Genomic DNA, 22,551 nt, shown 5'->3' with positions numbered 1-22,551 from the left:
CTGCATTTTTTGCACATTTTCGCCGTCTTATTTTTTATTTTTCTCTGCTTGCATTGTACTTTTTGTTCATTTACTTTTATTTATACTTCTGCACAGTTGTTACAATTGTTATGCGTGACGATTGTATTGTATATTCTTTTTTCTGAGTGGAGAATCGATTGAATGCATCGATTTTTTGGGGAAGATGCTGAAGGGTTGGTCACCTAATTTACATTCTTTCGGCAGCTGACACTCTTTTAAGTTGACCTCTCGTCTTCCTTTTTATAATTTTTATAAGGCGGTCAACTGTAACGACGACGTTGTTGCTTTTGCATTAAAGACACTGGGAAATACGAAAGTATCTTATACAAAAGTTTCTAAGAAACTATTGCTTTAAATATGTATAGACTACAAACTACAAATAATATATAATTTATATGAGAAGGAAACCGAAATGGCTATGATGATAATGATTATGGTTTTAAAATGATAATGTTTTTTATTTAATATTTAAGTGTAAATAAGAGTTATAAATTTGTAAGATATTTTTTATTCAAGAACACCAAAAGTTTAAATATTGAACATAAATAAAAGTATGAAAATATGAGTTTAAATAATTTCAGTTAGGAAAACTCTATTTCTTTCAGTGCATTAATGTTAATTTTAATGCTGCCGATGGTTGATGACGCACCCTGAAAAGGTGAAAAGGTGAAGAGGGACCCAAACGAGAACCGATCGTCTCCGACTTCCGTTCTGAGCAAAGTTAGAGGTTAAGGTTGAGGAACTGCCCAGGAAGTGTCCGCTCGGGGGTTAATGGATATGGATGTGCGGCTGTATCTGTAGCTGTGGATGTTTAAAGATATAGATGAGCATATATCGTGGCCAATGGCAACGAAATGTACCCAAAAACTTAAAATGGTTTTTGTTTCTTTCCTGACATTTTTTTTATTAATTTAAGTTACTAAAATTATAAATATTACAAAACTAAAAATGATTTATGTATTTTGAAATCAAAATTATATTTGGAAGTTAGATCTTTAAAAATGTTGTAAAGAATGTAAGCAAAAGAAAATATTATATATAATTTAAACATTCATACATTGACAGAACTGTATTCCTCAGCCTTTTTTTTTTCCTATATCGTTAGATCTATAATTTATATTATTATTTTTCCATTTAGTCAAATCGACTTTGTACCTTTTCTTGTTTAATTTATGATTTGAGCTTAATGCTTATAAACAAAAGCTGCAGGTTATTGAATTTATTTTTTTTTTAAATGCGGTTAATAGTTCTTCCTGTGTTAGTGGTATTTATCTAGGTTAAATATTTATTTCGTTAAGATTGGTAGCTTGAAGCCGGAAACTTTGACAAATACATTACAGAAAGTGGTTAAAAATTCCATCGTTCTATCAAAGTTAAAATTATTAAGCATGTTAAGTTGTGACGAAAAATAAAAAAAAATCATTACATAATTGCCATTTAAATAGTTTAGCAAATCTTTTATACTAGATACATAGTTTCAAGTTTAGGTTGCTTAGATATTGTTAAATAAATTGAACATCTAAGAACATATACAAAATTTTTAATTTTGAGAGCTGAGTGAAACTAAATTATTTATAAAAAATAACTTATAACTACTTAGAAGTTAACTCTTTTTTTATGGTTTCTTTAAATGTTTAATAATAATTTGGGAAAAAAATTTTAAGAATAGCTTAAAAGAAAAAAATCCAATTTCAGTTCCGAATTATCCAGTCTTCCTTTTCTCCTCTCTTCACTTTTCGCCCCACCTTTCTTTTTTTCTCCCCTCCTATTTTCTCCCGTAAGATGAAACATATTACCCTCTCGTTTTCACATGCGTGTGTAATCCTATTTGCGCCCGAAAAAAATTGAACTGAAGAAGTCGAAAAGAGAAGGAAAAGGAAAAATCCAACAAAGAAGCAAAACCAAAATCCAAGCTGCGCTGCCACCGATGAGGAGCAGTGCAGTCGGCGTCGCAGTCGACGCCTTTATCTAACGCACACACAGACGCAAAACGCAAGACGCTCTCGTATGATGTCGTATATACATCATTCTTTTTGGAGAGAGCGCGCTCTTCGTTGTTTTTCCCTCCCGCTCTCACGCGTTTTCGCTCTCGCGGGCAGCGCAGCCTGCGTTGCAGTCGTCGTCGACAGAACGAGGAGCGCTTTTATAAATATAGGCTTCGTAGATACATCTACCAGTCGATTTTCATCTGCCGAATCGGTGCGCTGCGGCTGCGCTCAAAGAAAAAAAACAAAACTCGTGCGCGGCGCCTCAGAAAAGCAGAGAAAAACACAAAATTAACTAACTTAAAAAATAACCAAATAAACAAACAGAATTTCTCAATTCTACTCCCCTGAAGAAACTAATTTTTTTTAAGTTACCACTCAAAAACCGTTGGGAATCTTGGAATACCTAAGCTTGAAAGCCAAAGAAAAGTGCATAAAATAAAGTGAACCCAAAAAGTGCTATCAGAATCATTATTTAAAAAATATACAAGCAAACTAAAAAACATATATATATTTTAAAATCATATCATACCTAAAAACACCACCAAAAAATTGTTTTAAAAGTGCGAAATCCGAAGTTGGAATGCCGTCGCAATTGTTGAACAAAATTTCACAACTAAATATCCACTAAGGTAATTTTTTTACTGTGTTTACTTTGGATGAAAGCATATTTATTTTTGTTTTTGTGCTGTGTGTGAGTGTTTGTTGTTTTGAATATCAGCCAAGCAGAAAATGTGGATTAACAAAAGGATAATTTTGGAATAGATCTTAGGGTTAGCTTTAAAACAAATCCAAAAAGAGAACTGTAACAGATTATTTACAGAAAACAGTAGCTGTCTTAAAATAAAGAAAACAAAAAAACAAAGATTGGAAAGGATTTTATATATTTTTTTTATTATATCATTTGAAATAGATGTTTCATTTGTAAAAACTGCCAAAGAAATATATTTGAAATCAAAAATATATTATATGTTTTAATTACCTAATATATGCAAAATATTTGAATACATTTTAATTCGTATAACTTCCCCTATGCAAACCCCTTCCATCAGTTTATTTGGGTCAAGTTCTGCCTGCAATTAGCTGGGTCAAAAAATTACCCATGACCAATGCTAAAACCCTTGAACTTTGACACAAGGTCCGAGAAAGCGAAAAACATAAACATTCGGGGATGATGAGTCCCGTTTATAGGGTTAATGCAGATTGATGATCTGTTTAATATCGCCGGGGTGCTCTGCATGTCAAATGGTTCACTTCACTTCACATCACTTGATTAGAAATTTGTTTTTCACTGACCACCAAACTCGTTCATTGATAATTCCCAGGGTCATAAAGGTGTGAACTTTTCGAAAATCGCCTACCAATTCCCCGCCCCAAAAAAATATTTGGGAGGGAGTCTTTATCTCAATGACTTTTCATGACTCACGGCGAAATTGAAATCAGCCAACCAAAATGAAAGGCCAAACCGAAAGCCAATGGACAACAAACAACTAACACACATCCAAAAAAAATTATATACATATAGCAAACGGTGGGCTTGTTATCGGTAGAAATTTTTGATCAGCCTCTGGGGTTTTTTTCTGTGTTTCGATGGGAAGTAAGGATTTTCAAATTGATCCATACACTTAAAACAACGACTAATAGTCATAGCCTTGATAACGGTAAATTCTAATTAGCGTGGCCACATTTTTCCATCACATGGACACACTGAAACTTGGATAAGCGCAAGCGGCACTGCCAGATGCGTCTTGGATTCAATTCTGCGGCATTGCCAGATGCGTATTGGATTAAATTCCTTGCAACTTTCTGCGATCGCAAATTCTTATAATTACTGCTTCGCAAGAAAACGATTTTCTCGCTTCTGTTTTTCGCATTGTTTATTTTCCTGGATCTCGTTTGTCATACGTACGATCAGCTGTTTATGAGTCTGAAGATTTGGTGTAGAATTACGCGACCATTGGAGACTGGAGAATGCAAGGGATCTCTCGATTTTCAAGCGTTTATTATCATTTCAACTCTAAACGGAATTGAGAAAAAGGTACTCTTATAACAGCAGACGTAGACAAAACTATTGAGAGCTTTTGATTACTAATGTCAGCTTCTTACTTTAAATTACTCTGCCTTTTAAAATACTTATTGGAATGCAATTCACCATTATTAGAACAAGGCTAAAGCTGAAAACACTTGATAATGTTTTAAAATATCATCAAGAATGGTTTTAAGCTGTGATAATTTTTTATATTATATTACAATAGAAATCATTGGAATTATGTAGCTTTATACTGTTCTGTGGATTTAAATAAGAAAACTATTTCTCTATTTCATGATAGGGGTGGAATTAAAGTTATAAGAAACTATGGCTTGCATTAATTTGATTGTGTTTATATTTTAATAGGAGCTAGATAGTTTCAAAACACCAGTTGTGCGATACTTAAGTGTTGATTGATTTGAGTGTTGTTAAGTGCCCTTTTTCATGCCATTGTTTTGACAGATTGTGCTTTCGTTTTACCCCTCACTAAAAGTCCTTCTTTCCTTCTTTCTTCCGCCCTTCCCTCTCTTTCAGCAGCTACTCTCGGGTGACCAAACTTTGGGAAAATGCTCGCCGCACAGCAGCAGCACAACAACAGCACGGCGGAGTCGGAGATGGAGCGCCAGCGACGGGACTCCACCACCTCGGAGTCCTCCCTGGAGCACCTGGACCTGGGTCGCACGCCCAAGAAACTGGGGGGCACCGGCGGCTCCACTCAGACCACATCCACTCCCCACGAACTGGTGGTCACATCGCGCAAGCGCAAACTGCGTCAGTTGCAACAGCACCAGCCCTTGAGTCACATGCAGCAGGATCTGCTCACTGACGAGGAGGAGGATGAGGAGGAGGAGGAGGATAGGGATGGGGACGCGGAGGAGCAGGTGGCCGCCACTGGGGCCAGGAGCCTGGGGCGCCACAAGCAGCGACGCAGTGGCGCCACCACCCAGGCCTCCATTGTGGTGGACTACAGCAGTGGCGATGCCAGTTCGCTGCGCAAGAAGTTCCGCCTCAATCGCTCCGCCGGCAGTCTCTCGGAATCGGGATTCGTGGACGCCAGCAGCACGGCGCACAGTAGTGGCTATCTGGGGAACAGCAGCAGTGCCACCAACAGCACCACCGCGACGGGCAACCCCGCTGCAGTGGCTCCATCCGCCGGAGCAGCTGCCTCCGCATCCACATCCACCAGCAGCAGCAGCAGCAGCAGCAGTAGTGGCGGATCCGGCGGCTCCTCGCCCCAGGGACTGTGCCTCTCCAGCGGCGAGTCGGGAATCGGGGCCGGGGACGAGCACATGAAGTACGTGTGCCCCATCTGCGAGGTGGTCTCGGCCACGCCCCACGAGTTCACCAACCACATCCGGTGCCACAATTACGCCAACGGCGACACGGAGAACTTCACCTGCCGCATCTGCTCCAAGGTGAGTCACCATTACTGGTTATTGAATATGGTTAAAATCATAGTATTTTTTAAAATAAATAAGGGTGTGCTTATTAAATATATAGCAATTGCCAATACTGGTTAGATATACTATAAATTAAACAAATTAAAATATTACTTACAGAAACAACAGCTCAAAAATAGATATTTAAATAGGGGGTCTATTCGAATCTTCCAGAATTAGAATCCACACGCAATTATTTAATTTTAATACAGGTTAAAACGTTCCCAAATAAATTAATATAGGAATTTATAAGAGCAGATACGCATACGATTAATATTTCAATAGTAAGAGGCTATTTAAATATTCCAGAAACAATTAAGAGTATAAAGGTTTATCATTAAAAATATTCCAAAATATAATAAACTTAAACTTTCAATACTTTAAAAATCATTTCATTGATAATGAATGGGTACAGCAAGGGTTTGAAGTAATATGGACAATGTTAGTAATTATAATTGAATTTACTTTCAATAAAAATATAATTTTAATGTATACCAGCTTAAAGTCATAACTAATGACTTTTATTTTGTTTTATCCAATGATTTATAAATCTTGTAAGTCTGTTGCATATTTGTATTGTCACTAATGGGAATTTGATCAGAATTTGTTTGGGAAATCAAGTTGTTAAATCAAGTTAGTTTTTAAAAAAATATTATTTTGTTTTATGTACCTATCTCTTAGTCGCTAGAGTAACATGTTGATTATCATTTAAGTGTTTCTCTGATAGCCGCTGCACACATTCAATTGAATAATGTGGACAGCTGTCCTGGGATATTTAATAGCCATGCCATAACCATCAACCCCCGATCCTCGCCCGATTACTCACCTGTTCTCCGTTTCTCCCGCCCTTCTCGTTTCTCGTTTCCCCATCGAACAGGTGCTGTCATCCGCCTCGTCTCTGGACAGACACGTGCTGGTCCACACGGGCGAACGACCCTTCAACTGTCGCTACTGCCACCTGACCTTCACCACCAATGGCAACATGCACCGCCACATGCGCACCCACAAGCAGCACCAGGTTGCGCAGCCGCAACAGCAACAGCAGCAGTCGCAGTCACAGCAGCAGCAGCAACAGCGACGCCAGCAGCAACAGCAGCAGCAGCAACATAATCCCGCCAAGCAGCAGCAGAAGCAACTGGGGGCCACCACGTTATCCGGTCGGGCGGAGAGCTATGAGAGTGATGCCAGCTGCTCCACGGATGTGTCCAGTGGTCATAGTCATAGTAGCAGTTCCCTCAACAACCACAACAACAACAATAACCATAGCAACAACAATAACAACAACAACTCGCACAAGGCTAACAACAATCTCAAGGATTTGGTGGAGCTGGAGGACGACCAGGATGAGGAGGCGTCGGAGAAGAGGCGTCTGCGAACGACCATCAACAACAACATCATAGATAGGGAAACGCAGGAGGAGATCGAGGAGGAGGACGATGCGGATGTGGCCATGCTGACCAGCACACCGGATGTGGCCACCCTGCTGGCCGGAGCCAGTGCATCCGGGGCAGCCTCTCGCTCGCCCTCACCCTCGCCATCCGACGATCACGGCCTGCTCCTCAGCTGTCCCGCCTGCGGAGCCTCCGACTTTGAGACCCTGCCCGCCTTGTGCGCCCACCTGGATGCGCGCCACTCGGACATCCCGGCCAAGTGCCGCGACTGCGAGGTGATCTTCGCCAGCCACCGCCAGCTGCAGGCCCACTGCTGCCGCGGTCCATCCCTGGGCCTCGGCGGAATGCCTCCACTGTTGGGAGCCAGCAGCTCGCCGCTGCACGACGAGGAGCCCGAGGATGTGGACAGGGAGGAGGAGGAGGAGGAGGAGGATCGCGACCGCAAGGAGCGCATGCCGCACCAGGGCGAGGACTTCTTCCACCAGCTGTACCTCAGGCAGAAGGCGGCCGGCGGAGCAGCCAGTGGCGGTGGATCCGCCATCTCGCATCCCCCCTCCCCCATCAAACACGAGCCGGCGGACAGCAAGGACCTGGCCGACATCCAGAGCATCCTGAACATGACCAGCTCCAGCTCCAGCTTCCTGCGCAACTTTGAGCAGTCGGTGAACACACCCAGCTCCAGCCAGTACAGCCTGGACGGGCGGGACCTGGAGGAGGAGGCCCAGGACGCGTTCACCTCGGAGTTCCGCCGCATGAAGCTGCGCGGCGAGTTCCCCTGCAAGCTCTGCTCGGCGGTGTTCCCCAACCTGCGTGCCCTGAAGGGCCACAACCGCGTGCACCTGGGTGCAGTGGGTCCCGCCGGTCCCTTCCGCTGCAACATGTGCCCCTACGCCGTCTGCGACAAGGCGGCGCTGGTGCGGCACATGCGCACCCACAACGGCGACCGACCCTACGAGTGCGCCGTCTGCAACTACGCCTTCACCACCAAGGCCAACTGCGAGCGGCACCTGCGCAATCGGCACGGGAAGACCAGTCGCGAGGAGGTGAAGCGGGCCATCGTCTACCATCCGGCGGAGGATGCCAACGGCTGCGAGGACGGCAAGTCGCGTCTGGGCGAGGACCTGGCCGACATGAGTTTCCGCTCGATCAGTCCCACGCCGCCGCCGCCACCAGCTCCTCCGATCTCGGAGAGCCCCGTCTCCGTCACCGCCGGCTGCCAGCTGAAGCACATGCTCCTGGGCGAGAGCCACCTGGGTGCGCCATTGGTGCAGCAGCAGCAGCAGCCCCCTCGAAGATCCAGGTCAAGAGCCTGGACCAGCTGGTGGACAAGAAGCCGTCGGTCTCCGATGCTGCCCATCATCAGCAGCAGGAGAAGGGCCTGGACTTCAGCATGGATGTGCTGGATCTCAGCAAGAAGCCCACGGCAGGAGCACCGGCCACGCCCTCGGTCAGTCCGCCCATGGTCATGCCGCCCGTGGTGGCACCTCCCGTTGGCCCAGCCACTCCCGATCTGGCCGCCGCCCTGGAGCAGCAGCAGTTGCTCCTCGCCCAGCAGCAACTCTTCGGCGTGGGTGGAGATACCGCCTCGCAGTACATGCAGCAGCTGTTCCGCAGCCTGATGTTCCAGTCGCAGTCGCCGGGATTCCCCTTCTTCCCCTTCATGGCACCGCCCCCGCCGCCGCAGCAGGCGGCCAATCCGGAGAAGCCACCGCTGGTGAGTCCGCCCAGCCACCGGCTGAATCCCATGGCCGTCGGAGTGGGCGTGCCAGTGCCTCCGGGCGGCCCCGTCAAGATGGTCATCAAGAACGGAGTGCTGATGCCCAAGCAGAAGCAGCGTCGCTACCGCACCGAGCGCCCCTTCGCCTGCGACCACTGCTCGGCGAGATTCACCCTGCGCTCGAACATGGAGCGCCATGTGAAGCAACAGCACCCGCAGTTCTACGCCCAGCGCCAAAGGAATGGCCACCACGTGATGAGGGGCAGAGGTGCCTCCAATGCCGCCGCCGCCGCCGCTGCCGCCGCAGCAGCAGCAGCCGTGATGGGACATGGTGGCGCCTCCGCCGGCTCCAATTCATCCGCAGCCGCCGCCAACCATCACCACGGCCACGCCCCCATCTCAGAGCAGGTGAAGTACGCCATTCTGGCGCAGCAGCTGAAGGCCCACAAGAACACCGATCTCCTGCAGCAGGCCCTGGCCCACGGCTCCAGCAGCGTGGCCGGCAATCCCCTCCTGCACTTCGGCTACCCGCTGGCCAATCCCGCTGCCCTGCACAACGGCGTCCAGGCGAACGGCCAGAGCCAGTCCCTGGCCATGGACGATGACGAGCCCAAGCTGGTCATCGACGAGGACGAGAACGAGCACGAGCACGAGGTGCCCGAGGAGGTGGACGACTTCGAAGAGGACGAGGACGAGGAGGAGCTGGAGCTGGAGGAGCCGGAGGAGGAGGCGGAAGTGGAAGCGGAAGCCAACCAGGCTCGTGAGGAGTTCGACGAGGAGGATGAAGAGGAGGAGGAGCTGGCCAAGCCATTGGACCAGCCAGCCAACGAGGCAGCCCAGAAAATGGCCGAGACCATCTTGGAGCAGGCCATCAAGGCGGGCAAGCCCTCGAGGAGTCCCTCCATCGAGCCACCGCCAGCCAATCCCTCCCAGACGACCACCACCACCAGCATGCAGGAGCCACAGGCCACACCCGCAGCCACTCCCACTCCCACAACCACGACCACACCCACCAACCCCAGCAGTCTGAAGACCATGATCGCCCAGGCCGAGTCCGTGGGCAAGTCCCTAAAAGAGGTGGCCAGCTCGCCGTTCAAGGACGAGTCACAGGACCTGGTGCCGGTGGCCAAGCTGGTGGACAACGCCACCAGCCAGAACATGAGCTTCAACAGCTACTTCCGGCCCAGCGACGTGGCCAACCACATGGAGCAGAGCGACGAGGAGGGTCTGGTGGCCTCCGGGAGCGCCAGCGAGAGCAACAACAGCGGCACCGAGGACGTCACGAGCAGCAGCTCCGGCTCCGAACCGAAGAAGAAGTCCGCCTACAGCCTGGCCCCCAACCGCGTCTCCTGCCCCTACTGCCAGCGGATGTTCCCCTGGAGCAGCTCGCTGCGCCGCCACATCCTTACCCACACCGGCCAGAAGCCCTTCAAGTGCTCCCACTGCCCCCTGCTCTTCACCACGAAGAGCAACTGCGACCGCCACCTGCTGCGCAAGCACGGCAACGTGGAGTCGGCCATGTCCGTCTACGTGCCCACCGAGGACGTCAGCGAGCCCATCCCGGTGCCCAAGTCCGTGGAGGAGATCGAGCTGGAGGAGCAGCGCCGCCGTCGCGAGGCGGAGCGGGAGAAGGAGCGCGAGCGAGAGCTGGAGCGGGAGCGCGAGCGGGAGAGGGAGCTGGAGCTGGAGCGGGAGCGGGAGCGCGAGCTGGAGAAGGAGAAGGAGCGGGAGCGGCAGCAGCTCATCCAGAAGCTGGCGGCCCAGATGAATGCCGCCGCCGCTGCAGCAGCTGGAGCAGCTGGCGGTCCGCTCGGGGATGCAATGGCTGGCGGGGATCTGCCCTACAAGTGCCACCTGTGCGAGGGCTCCTTCGCAGAGCGGCTGCAGTGCCTAGAGCACATCAAGCAGGCCCACGCCCACGAGTTCGCCCTGCTGCTGGCCAAGGGGGCCATCGAGAACGAGTGCCTGGATCCCCAGCAGGCCGCCAATCCCAATCCCAATCCCGGCCAGCAGCAGTCGGCGGCCCACTCCGACGACGAGGGCCTGGCCTCCAACGGCGGCAGCAGCCGGGGCAAGTACCCGGACTACAGCAACCGCAAGGTGATCTGCGCCTTCTGCGTGCGCCGCTTCTGGTCCACCGAGGACCTGCGTCGCCACATGCGCACCCACTCCGGCGAGCGGCCCTTCCAGTGCGACATCTGCCTGCGCAAGTTCACCCTCAAGCACAGCATGCTGCGCCACATGAAGAAGCACAGTGGCCGCGCCCACAACGGCGACAATCCGGGCTCCGACTGCTCCGACGACGAGCAGGTGGCCAGTCCGCCCAACACCCCCCTTCCCGTGCCCGCCGTGCCCCAGTCGCACAACAACAACCAGAACAGCTGCCACAATAATAACAACACCAACTCCAGCTCCAAGCTGGGCCTGAAGCTGCCCAAGCTGCACGAGCTGCTGGACAAGGCCAGCGAGTGGCGGGCCAGTCGGCTGGGCGAGCACAAGGAGAACCTGGGCGAGGCCACGCCCTCGGGCGGAGGAGCCGTCGCAGGATCGGACCTCATCGGCAACCTGCTGGGCATCAGCGACCAGGGCATCCTCAACAAGCTCCTCTCCTCCGCCGACGAGGCGGCCAAGCTGCTCGGCGTGGACAACAAGTAGAGGAAAAGGATTGAAAAGGATCGAAAAGGATCCAAAAGGATCAAAAAGGATCGTAAAGGTTCGAAAAGAACAGGAGAACCAAGAGCCATAAATTCTGGAGTACCGCCTTACATATACCAAAGCTTAAATAGTTTTCATTAATGGTAGTCTACTTTAAAAAAAAAAAGAAAAAACAAAAACATAATGCAAAAACTTTACAAAAAGGGATGTGCTCAATAGCTCGTCTAAATTTTCACTTGAAAGAAAGCCACAGGCTGTTTTTTTTCGGGAAAATTTATGACCGCAGAGCTTTAGACCCCCAAACTTTTTTTTGGAGACCTCTATTTTTTTTTTTGCCAACCCCTATTTTAAGCGGTCCAACCAACAAACCAACAACAAGCTAATCAAAATCTTTGCAGACAAGCACTATTTTTTTTACCATTTTTTTTCCTAGCTATATAATTTATTTTACATATTTTACAATTAGTCTTAAGTAGCTGCAATGACAAGAAACAACGAACATATTAGCATGACAAAAAAAGACTTGACACAAAAGACAGATATACAAGAATACACACCTAAAGTTAATATAAATATAAATAAAAACATAAACGTAATTTTAATATAATACAATGTACATTGAAAGAGGCCTTGAGAAACCGCAGTGTGGCTTAAACCTAGTAATTTAAATCGTGTTGCTTGCAACTAAGTATAGTCATATAGTATTTGTAAGCCTAGGCTTAGACACTTTTTTTAGGGATCCTATTTAACGAAACTCATTTATTGCTGTAGCCTTAACAACACACATAACACATATTAATACATAGCTATTTAAATATACGAAAAGCATGATTCTTATATAATTAAATTAGTGGACTTCTTACAGCAATAACCAAAGCATTTCGCGTTTGTAGCGTTGTTTAAGCTAAACGAAAATAAACGAAATTAATTTACCCAATGCATGCCTATATATATATACATATATATATATAAGGAGCACACAACTACATTATATCAAATATATCGGTTATACTTAATGTGGATGCAGCAGCAGCAACAAACTACTGAACAAATTAAACTATGTACTTAGCGATTATAAATGTATTTAAAATTGTAAAAGTGTACTTAATTGTAAACTCTGAAAGACACACGCAACGAGAATGGATTACAAATTGAATTCAAATAAAATAACGACAAAAGAACAAATAATCAGCGATGTTTTTATTTTTTGGAATTATGTTAGGCCTTCATGGTATAATAAAAACGGTCTTAGCCTATCAATCTCGGGGATATGCTTATTTAATTCAAATCCTTATATAAACTACAACATTTCAGGATTTATACAATCTTATCTTTGAGAATGAAATGAAAATGTTCCAGATGGTAAATAGACACAATCACCTTGAAATCGTATCTAAAAATTTACTCTAGAAATACTTAAGTATAACCACACCGTTTTTCCCTTTGTACTTGTCTAAATAAAAATCGTAAAGTCAGTGTTGTTAAATTTATTTCATTTAAAAACGTTACAAATTTAGTTAAATGCTGGGTTTATAATAAACATAGATAATTATGTTAGTAGTTAACAAGTGACACTGTAACCGGAGGCAACTGTACCTATTTTAAATGCTTACATTTTCTACTGACTAATCCAAACCTGATTTCGAAGTTTAACAAATTTAATCTTTTAAGAGTTATTCAAAATAAAAAGCCTAGCAATGGCAAAAAAATTAAACTGGTGGGCTGTGTACTGCGGTGTCCTTTGAGTTGATCTATGACATTCCTGTTTCCATCTTCGCTAGATAATTGTCCTGCTGTGATTCAGCGAAAGTTGTCCATTGGCAACGCGATTTTGAAGGCGCTGATGTGTAATAAATTGGTATTTATTAGAAAATACTTTATATAAAAAAGCAAAGGTAGATAGATACCCACCTTATTGAAGACATCCCTCATCAGACGATTGCAGCGACGCCTTCTTTCCTCCTGCTCGCGATTTTGGGCGGCCAACACTTCGGGCAAACTCTGACATCGCTTGGTTGTCATGGCCTTCATTTCCCGTGTGGAAAATATTCTTAAGCGTGCTGCACGAGAAAAAAAAGATACTTAATAAGCATATAATGGGTTATATTAGAGAATAAAACAACGATCATTTTGATGTATGCCACTTTGAAATCGGATGTCTGTAAGAAAAGTTATGAGCTTAGAAGTGCAGATTTTGGGCACTTTTCTGCAAAACCAATTTTTCGAAAATTTGGAAAGGGGTAACATCAATAAAAATGACGAAATATCGACCCAAAAAAAAAAATTTAACTAAAAACACAGATTTTTAGGGAATCAAACCACAATCATTTTGAGGTATGCCACTTTGAAATCGGATGTCTGTAAGAAAAGTTATGAGCTTTGAAGTGCAGATTTTGGGCACTTTTCGGCAAACCCATTTTTGGAAAATTTGAAAAGGGGTTACATGACTTAAAATGATGAAAATTCGACCCAAAAACAAAAAAAAAACTGGAAACGCAGTTTTTTAGAGAATGAAAACACAATCATTTTAAAGTATGCCACTTTGAAATCGGATGTCCGTAACAAAAGTTATGGGCTAAGAAGTGCAAGTTTTAGGTCACTTTTCTGCAAGCCCATATTTCGAAAATTTGGAAAATGATGATGCTTAAAATGATGAAAATTCGACCCAAAAACAAAAAAAAAACTGGAAACACAGTTTTTTAGAGAATGAAAACACAATCACTTTAAAGTATGCCACTTTGAAATCGGATGTCCGTAACAAAAGTTATGGGCTAAGAAGTGCAGGTTTTAGGTCACTTTTCTGCAAGCCCATATTTCGAAAATTTGGAAAGGGGTTACATTGCTTAAAATGATGAAAAATCGACCCAAAAAAAAAAGTAAACTAAAAACACAAATTTTTAGGCATTCAAACCACAATCATTTTGAAGTATGCCACTTTGAATTCCGATGTCTGTAAGAAAAGTTATGAGCGTAGAAGTGCAGTTTTTTGACACTTTTCGGCAAACCCATTTTTCGAAAATTTGGAAAGGAGTTACATCATTGAAAATGATGAAAAATCGACCCAAAAAAAAAAAGTAAACTAAAAACACAGATTTTTAGATAATTAAACCACGATCATTTTGAAGTAAGCCACTTTGAATTCCGATGTCTGTAAGAAAAGTTATGAGCCTAGAAGTGCAGTTTTTTGACACTTTTCGGCAAAGCCATTTTTTGAAAATTTGTTGAAAATGACGAAAAATCGACCCAAAAATACAAAATAAAGTGAGGATACAGATTTTTAGAGAATCAAGCCACAATCATTTTGATGTATGCCACTTTAAAATCGGATGTCTGTAAGAAAAGTTACCCATTTTTCAAAAATTTGGAAAGTCATAAAAATGACTAAAGGTCTTACTTTTAAAGGTCTTACTTTTTAAAGCAGTTAAATAATGGTACTCAACAAGTGCGTGTTGGTGTTGAATGCTCTATAATAGAGCAGGGAGTATGATCAACTTACAAGTGGCTGGTGGTGGCAGCTGCAGCAGTCGCCTGTCCAGCGTCTCCAAGCTGGTGTTCTCGCCCAGAAGATTGTCCAGCTCGCGCCGTCGAACATTCCGGATCATCTGCATCTGGTTGAGGATGGCCTTGCGCTGCTTGGACTTGGCGCAGAACTCGGGACGAGCCAGCTGCAGTTGGTCCTGCAGGGATCGCGTTTCGGGCAGGACTTCGCTGCCACCCGTCGCCGTGAACTGGATGACATAGGCAATGGCACGTGGCCGCACTTGGAGCGTCTGCCGCTGCATGACGCTCTCCGAACGCCTCGCCTCCTTGGGCCTTCTCCTCGCCCGCCGACAGTCCGCATCGTCGTACTGATGGGTGGTGGTCGTTGTGGTCGTCTCGCACGTGTTGACCATGCCCATGGGTATGGACATTTCCGAACTGATGCACATCATCGAGGACGCCGAACTGGTCGTGGTTGTGGTGGACCTTGACGTGGCCACCACGGCGGCCTGCACGTAGCCAGCTGCTCCTTGGGAGTTCAACACCTGGTAGTAGATGGCTCCCTCGTTATCCGCACAACTATAGCCAGCACTTACGCTCAGATGGGGCAGCGTGGCATAGGCACTGCCCGCCGCCTGGGCGTACTGCATCTGTATATACTGCTCCTGCTCTTCGTGCTGCTGTCGTGTCTGCTGCGCATTATGCCTCTGGCACTGCTGCGAAAAAGAAAGAGATGGCTAGAGTAGGAGGAGGGGGTAGTGTATCCTTTTTTCCATACCACAAATTGCTGCTGGCGAACGTGCGTTCCTTGCTGCTGCCTCTGCTGGCAAATATGATGCTGCTGCTGCTGGTAGAGTTGCTGCTGCTGCTGGTAGAGCTGCTGCTGCTTGAGCAGTAGCAACTGCTGCTGCTGCTGGTTCTGGTAGTGCTCGCGGAACTGTCGCTGCCTTTGCTGCACGAAGGAGCAAACGCTTTCGCTGCGTCCGCCGCCGCTGGAGGAGCTTTGCGAAATGAGTACGGGAGTGGCCATCTTTTTGCGATGTTGAGCTTTTTGTTGGTCAAGATGATGTGGTGGTGGTGGTGGTGGTGGCGTCGGCGGTGTCGCTGGATCTGAAGAGCTAATGGAGGCAGGAGTCGGAGGCAGTTTCCTGGGCGGCACACCCACTGATTCAACTCTCACTGGGGGCCGAGGAGTGCTGGGTGTTCCAGCACTTTCCACCTCCACGGATGACTCAGCTTGCTGCTCCGCCGGTGGCTCCTCCTGGCCACCACTGCACCGCTCCGAAGTTGGCAACTGCACCGATGGCACGGCTGACAGCAGTTTGTCGCTGGAAAAAGCCGAGCCCTTGTCCGTTTCGATGTGCACGGAATTGCGGGGCAGCATGGTTATGGCATCGCCCAACAGCTGTTGCAACGCCTGCAGTCGGCGAATCTCCGTGTCGATCCAGTTGAGTTGGTTCCTCCGCTCCGAATCGAAACCTCCCTTCAGACGCCGCTCGTACTCGATTTCGCTTTGGGTCATGGGGTTCAGCCATTCCTGCAGATCTGAGGGTTCGGCATCTGCGTCCGTGGAGGCCGCATCTCGCGTGGGCACATTGGTCTTCTGGGTGACTAGCTCGTGGGAGGCACTGGTCGAGCCACTGGCCGAGAAACTGGTTGGCAGTGGCGAAGGTGTGCCGGCAGTTCCTCGCTTGCGGGGAGCGGGTACCGGCAAAGTGGCGGGCTCGCCTTTTGAGGAGCCTCTCGAGCCACATTGCGAGGTGTTGGTGGCCACATCCTGTCGTTTGAGGGGACTGGGCACTGCAATGGGGAAATTGTTAGTAAGGACTGCTATTTCATGGTTGATTAACCTACCTTTCGGTTGTTCCTTTGCTTTGCTGGACTGATTGCTTTTGAGGGAGCGCAAACTACTGCTGGACTCGGCCAAATCCAGACAGGCAAGTCGCCTGGCTATGTCCCTAACGAGTTTCTTCTTTTGGCCTTGGCTGAGACTGCGAGTTTTCACCAAAGAGCAGAGCAAGTCGATTCCCAGATCCAGATCTCCTCGCGGCCCAGCCCCCGATCCTGATCCCACTCCAATTGATGAGGAGGATGTGGAGGGAATGGTCTCTGTTCTTGGCTGCGACTGCGGCTGCTGGTTCTCCTTGTTTTCGCGCCGTCGACTACCCAGAATCTTCTCGAACTGGGCCGCTGTGAACTGGCGCTCCTGCTCGCGCTCCTTTTCCCGCAGCTCCGCCTTTCTCTGGTCCTTGTCGAGCTGCTGAATCCTCCGTTGATCCCTCTCGCGATGTTGAGGCTCCACGTGCTCCTTTTGCTTGTGTTTCTGCTGCTCCCTTTGCTCCTGAACCCTTTTCAGCTCATCCTTCTTGTCCTGCTCCCTTTTCTGCTGTTCTTTCTTTTCCTGCTCCTTTCCCGGCTGTTTCTTCTCCTGTTGCTCCAGTTTGTCCACGACCAGTTCCTGTCCCATGTGGATATGGTAATCGAAGCTGCTGGCCGCCGAACTGCCATAAAGTGAGGTGGCTTGGGATTCCCGCCTCGAACTGGAACGTGATTCGCCCAGTCTTGAGCTAACTTGCGATCCCATTCTGGAGCTGTTCTGCGAGCTGAGCCTCGAGTCGTCTCTTCTGTAACTGCTTAGTGATTCCCTTCGAGAGCTACTCAGCGATTCTCTGCGGGAGCTGATTTGTGGATCTTGCACTCTAGAGCTTAGCCTTATGTCATCTTTTTTGGAGCTGCTCAGCGAGTCTTCTTTTCTGGACATGTTTTGTGAACTCTCTCTTTGGAAGCCGCTTTGGGTTGCTTCCTTTTTGGAGCTGTTTTGGGTACCTTCCTGCCTGGAGCTGTTTTCATCAACTTCTTTCCTGGAACTGCATTGGGTATCTTCGGTTTTGGAACTGCTGTGTGTGGACTCCTTCCTTGAAATGCTGCGGGAATCCTTCTGTCTAGAGCTGCTGCCAGAATCATCCTTCCTTGGGCCGCTGCGGTTAATCTCCAGCGAAACCTCTTTCCTGGATCCCAGGGAACTGCCCAGGGAGCCCAGCCTGGACCTCGAGGGCTTCCCGCGGTCGCTGGGATTGACAAAAGTGCTCGAGGCCAGTGGTGGAGTGGGCCTGTCCTGCACTGGCGATGCTTCCTCCACCTCCCGCCGCTGCAATCTGTCCAAATCTGTCTCGGATCGCTGCTGAATGGGCTGACGCCAACCGCACTCCTCCAGAACGGACCGCTCCAAGGTGCTGATGTTGCTGGTGGACACCGCGCGCTTGTAGTAGCCCACATCGGCCGCAGGATCCCATTCCAGACGCTTGTGGGACTTCACCGCGGACTCGGGAGTCTGCGTTTTCTTGGTGTGCATCTCTTTGGGCGGCTTGGTGGGTGTCCTTAGATCCTCCACGGATTGTGACATGGTTTGAGTGGCCGCCACTAGTCGATTACCCTGGTTATTGTCCATCAAAATGGGTATTATGGTGTATTCATTGGTTTTCAACTGGCTTTCTTGGGGTTTCAGAGGATGTAGTTGTGAGTTGGCGGGTTTGATAAGTGGCGGTGATGGAGGGAGTTCCAGGAGGTGCTCATCTGGTGACGCTTTACCCAGTGGACAGCCGCTGCTCCTCGGGCGACGCCTGTGAACGGATTCTGGTCGAGATCCAGCTTCTCTGGCGTCGGTGGAGACGAGTCCTGGGGCCAGGAACGTTCCCAAGGCACAGCTGTGGGTGCTGCCGCTGGCGCCACTACTTGCCGTCGACGAGAAGGCCATGAATCGCTCCAATTCCCGATCCTCTGCCAATTCGGTGATATATTCCCTGGCCTGCGGCGGAACGCGCGACGATTTCGCGGGCTTGCGATGCTTGGAACTAGACATCTGGTTGGATTTGGATTCGGACCACTACTCCTCACTCGGTTCTCAAGAACTAGCCCGCTTATTTTGTTTTATGTATGTTATTTTTTCCACTCAGGGAGCAGCGTTTGAGGAAATCGTTTTCAAATTTTGTTTTTCCAGCATTTCTGACAGTGTTGGAAAATGCACACGGCTTTTTATTTGGGTATGACAATCGAAGCGATAGACGGAGGCCGGATTTTTAACGGTCTTTCATTAGAAAGATATATTATTGAAAGCTAAAAATAAAAGAAATATAAGGAATATTCAGCACATTTTCTTTTTGAAGGACAAAATTAAATTCAATATTGTCTTCAGTTAGAAGAGATCACACTCAACATCTTGTTTAACACTTAAAGCAATATATATGTATAATAACATATTGTTTTTAGATATCTTGTTTTATTGCTAACTTAAATTTAAAAAAAGCTCATTAGGGTTTAATTTTTTATGATGATAAACAAAAATGTTTTTGCCAAAGAAGTAAGAATTACTTCTCCTACATTTAAAACTACTTTAGCAGCAACTATCGATAGCTTGTTGTCCCTTCCCCAACTGAACCGGTTCGTGTCCAGTGTTGGCTAAGTGCACAACCGGTTCCAGCTGAAGGATTTTCAAAATGGCATTTGCTTTCGCCTTTCGTTGTTTATAATTACGGCTCGCTGAATTTAAAACGATTTAGTCCTGTTCCGAGGAAGTTAATAATATAATAAGAAAAACAGAGAGATTGGATTCCAAAAGGACCATGTTGGAGACCAAAAGCATAGCTGAACTGGCTTTTACAGATAGAGAGACGCCGCGCAAGCGCAAAAGGGAGATCCCGCCCCCGCCTGCGCCCCTACCCCTGGAAAAGGACGCTCGGCAGGATGCAGCTGCCACGTCATCGGAATCGGAGTCCTGCTTCACCAACGCTGCCTTCAGTTCCACGCCCAAAAAACTGATCGGTCGCCGCCGTTTGGCCAAGGAGAATAGCAATCCGTTTCCCGGTTTCGAGGTGAAGTCCATTGCCGATCTTGCCCAGAAGCAGCAGCCACAACTACCATTGTCCACGAATCCTTTCGAGGTCCTGCGAGGTCAGCCGTCCAAGAAGAAAAAGCGGGAACACGCCTGCTTCGAGAATCCTGGCCTGAATTTGGAACTGCCCGAAAAGCAGTTCAATCCTTATGAGGTAAGTTCGGTCGTAAGGCTTAGTTTAGGTACAGTAAATACTGAACTTACTAAGTATTTCGCCATTATAATGGAAATATACTACTATTTATTACTAAACTATATTATATACCAAATATTCAAAGATTAAAAGCATTATATTACAATGACTTGTACAATTAAAAATTAAACTACGTTGCTAAACTACTATGATATAATGCGATTTAGTTTTCAAGATTCAAAATATAAAATTTTCTTAGCACCTACATTTAAAAAATATATTCAAGGGTAGCTACTAATAATTTACATTTCGGCTTTCTGTTATTATTAAAATACTTAGTAAAATAGGAAAACAATTTCATCAATACAATATAATAAAGTCATTCATAAAGAGTACTTAACAAATTAAATTTGTACCTTAGCAAGATAGATTTCTTCGGATAAATGTATACCATATTCACTCTTTACGGTTACCTCATTAAAAACTTAAAAATTGTTGAACTCTCCTTATTTTTCCAGGTTATCCGTTTGGCAGCCACGCCCGCCAAGGGATTCGTGAATCCCGGCCTGAATTTGCGCGGCAGTGATGCCCCAGCCTCGCTGAATCCCTTCGAGATCCACCGTCCAAGTGAGGCATCCGAGGCGGCCTGCAATCCTTCGGGTGTGGCCAATCCGGGACTGGAGGAGCCGCTGCCCACCAGCTTGAAGATCGGTCTGCCATTCACCCCGACCCTCGGCTGTCGCATCGACTTCCACGGCATGTCGCTGGCCCAGTTGACTCCCAGCAAGCTGCTGGCCGAGAAGCTCGTGTTCTCACCTGTTCCGGCTCCCAAGAGATCACTGGGCGCCATCAGCGAGGAGTCCTCCTCGATGGACATTGGCCGGGAATTGGATCGCTATCAACTGGAGCTGGAGAACAGCATCAACGAGGCCAAGCTGAGGAAGAATGGCGTGCTGGTGGACAAGGAGGTGCCCAGAAATAGTTTGGAAGTGGAACTGCACAAGAATGCCAAGGTTTCCTTGGTCATGGAAACGGATTCGCAGGAGCTAATGATGCAGGAGGTGGTCAAGGGAGAGGTCCAAGTGGAAAGGCGTCTGGTTTGCACCAGGCGACGCACTCTCACCGAAATCAATGAGGACCCCGAAGTGGAGGAGGCGAGGAAGGAGGATCTGGAGCAGGAGAAGCTCCTCGAGCAGCAGCGAATCCTGGAGCAGGAGAAGCTCCTCGAGAAGGAACGGCATTTGGCGCGGGAGAAGCAGTTGGAGAGGGAGAAACTCCTGGAGAGGGAGAAGCACTTGGAGCGCGAGAAGCTGCAGGAGAAGCTGCACGAGCAGCTCAGGGAGAAACTCCAGGAAAGGGTTAAGCTGCTGGAAAAGGAGAAGTTGGCCGAAGAACTCCTCGAAAAGCAGCAGCTCCTGGAGCAGAATAACCTCCAGGAAAAGGAGGCGGAACCGGAGGGCGATGTGGCCTATGCCTCCGAATCCGATGAGGAGCCCGACGACCTGGACTTCAAGGCTCCCGCACGCTTCGTTCGAGCCTACCGACCTGCAGCTCTGCCCACCAAGGCGGCCAGCAAGGAGTCCCTCCACTCCATCGGATCCAGCAAGTCCTCCAAGTCGGCAGAGGCCAAGTCCAGTGGCGGCATGAAGGGTATGATTAGAAAGTCCATCCGAAGACTTATGCACCCCACTCACACTTCGCCCGAAAAGTCCGAGGAGAAGGATGCCCCAAGTCATCATCACAACAACATCCTGAACAGCATTCGGCACAGCCTGCGAAGGCGGCCCCAGAAGTCGGCCGATGTGGAGCTCCAGATGGAGCCCGCACCCGCGGATGTGTCCATCATCGACAGCAGCGAAAGGACCATGAAGCTCCGCTCGAACGTCGCCCAGACCGAGTACATGACCATCGACCAGTTGACCAACGAGAAGAAGCACACGCTGAGGAACAGTATCCGGCGGTCCACGCGGGACGTGCTGCGCCATGTGTTCCACAAGAGCCACGATGCCTACGCCACCGCCAAGTGAGGCGACTCCCGGATCGGAATGGGTCGACTTTGGGGGATCTAAGTAGCCGAAACATCATAGAGGCATGGGCAACCTACTTTATAAGGAGGTTCCTACACTAACTTTTTATTGGGAAATAAATTCATTTCAAACCTTAAAGCAGGGTCTTCTAAAGTATGATGCAAAAATATTCAAAATACCTATCAGGTTATTTATATTTTTACCCATGCAAAGTCGATCCACTCCGTCAAGGTATTCACTTCTTCAAAAACTATTTTTTAGCACCTAGTTAAGTTTTTAAATGCACCCAAAGATTGTCACACAAAACCAGCAACCGAAAGGAAACCTATTTCATCTGGAAACCAAATCCATCGTTTAATTTTTATGAATGAAATGATTTCAACTAGTTTTATTCATTTTTTTTTTAAATATTCAAGGGAACTCCCAAAAAAACTTGCTGAAAATTTATACACACCATGTTTATAGTATTAAGTACTTGATGTTTGCACGTTTATTCATATATGTAAAGTTTGTCAATGTCTTTTTATATATGCTTTTTAATATATATAACATTTGTTTTTACATAAACTTCTTGTGTGCGAGTGTTTTTCTACTTATGTAAAGGAAATGAAAACAAATTAGGTGGGAAATTATATAATATTGGGAATTCTCGGTTTGCAGGGAAATTATTTTCCAAACAGTAACACTAAATTCTACAAATAATGTGGATTATCTTATGAACACGTCGAGCATTACTTAAATCTATTCTTGGACCATATAACTCATTTTTCTGTATAGATGCAGTTG

General features: G+C 47.2%; 3 protein-coding genes across 4 annotated transcripts; 2 read left to right on the top strand and 1 right to left on the bottom strand.

Annotated features, from left to right (window-relative positions):
* Positions 1–2,208: 2,208 nt before the first annotated feature.
* On the top strand, positions 2,209–11,340 carry LOC108045353 (homeotic protein spalt-major). The gene is given in 4 exon segments (XM_017124654.2): positions 2,209–2,638; positions 4,573–5,450; positions 6,352–8,152; positions 8,155–11,340. Coding segments are annotated over 3 exon segments (5,733 nt in total). The 5' UTR covers positions 2,209–2,638; positions 4,573–4,601; the 3' UTR covers positions 11,238–11,340.
* A 1,388-nt stretch (positions 11,341–12,728) lies between these two features.
* LOC108045300 (Alstrom syndrome protein 1 homolog a) lies at positions 12,729–18,733 on the bottom strand. 2 transcript variants are annotated; one of them, XM_044461220.1, is made up of 5 exons: positions 16,572–18,733; positions 15,496–16,517; positions 14,734–15,433; positions 13,149–13,297; positions 12,729–13,077 (listed from the first exon to the last, which is right to left on the bottom strand). In XM_044461220.1, exons 1-5 carry the CDS (start codon positions 18,574–18,576, stop codon positions 13,015–13,017), a joined length of 3,939 nt encoding a protein of 1,312 aa, XP_044317155.1. In that variant the 5' UTR covers positions 18,577–18,733; the 3' UTR covers positions 12,729–13,014. The 2 variants fall into 2 exon arrangements, with proteins under 2 accessions (XP_044317155.1, XP_044317156.1); XM_044461221.1 differs by having other exon boundaries at positions 14,734–15,430.
* A 500-nt stretch (positions 18,734–19,233) lies between these two features.
* On the top strand, positions 19,234–22,244 carry LOC108045381 (trichohyalin). The gene is made up of 2 exons (XM_017124696.1): positions 19,234–19,759; positions 20,257–22,244. The coding sequence occupies exons 1-2, from the start codon at positions 19,337–19,339 to the stop codon at positions 21,763–21,765; spliced, it is 1,932 nt and encodes a 643-aa protein (XP_016980185.1). The 5' UTR covers positions 19,234–19,336; the 3' UTR covers positions 21,766–22,244.
* The last annotated feature ends 307 nt before the right edge of the window (positions 22,245–22,551 follow it).

Source organism: Drosophila rhopaloa, unplaced genomic scaffold (assembly GCF_018152115.1).
Source record: "Drosophila rhopaloa isolate 14029-0021.01 unplaced genomic scaffold, ASM1815211v1 contig_3, whole genome shotgun sequence".
In the NCBI taxonomy this organism is placed as follows: domain Eukaryota; kingdom Metazoa; phylum Arthropoda; class Insecta; order Diptera; family Drosophilidae; genus Drosophila; species Drosophila rhopaloa.
This window is presented reverse-complemented; position numbering and strand designations above follow the sequence as displayed.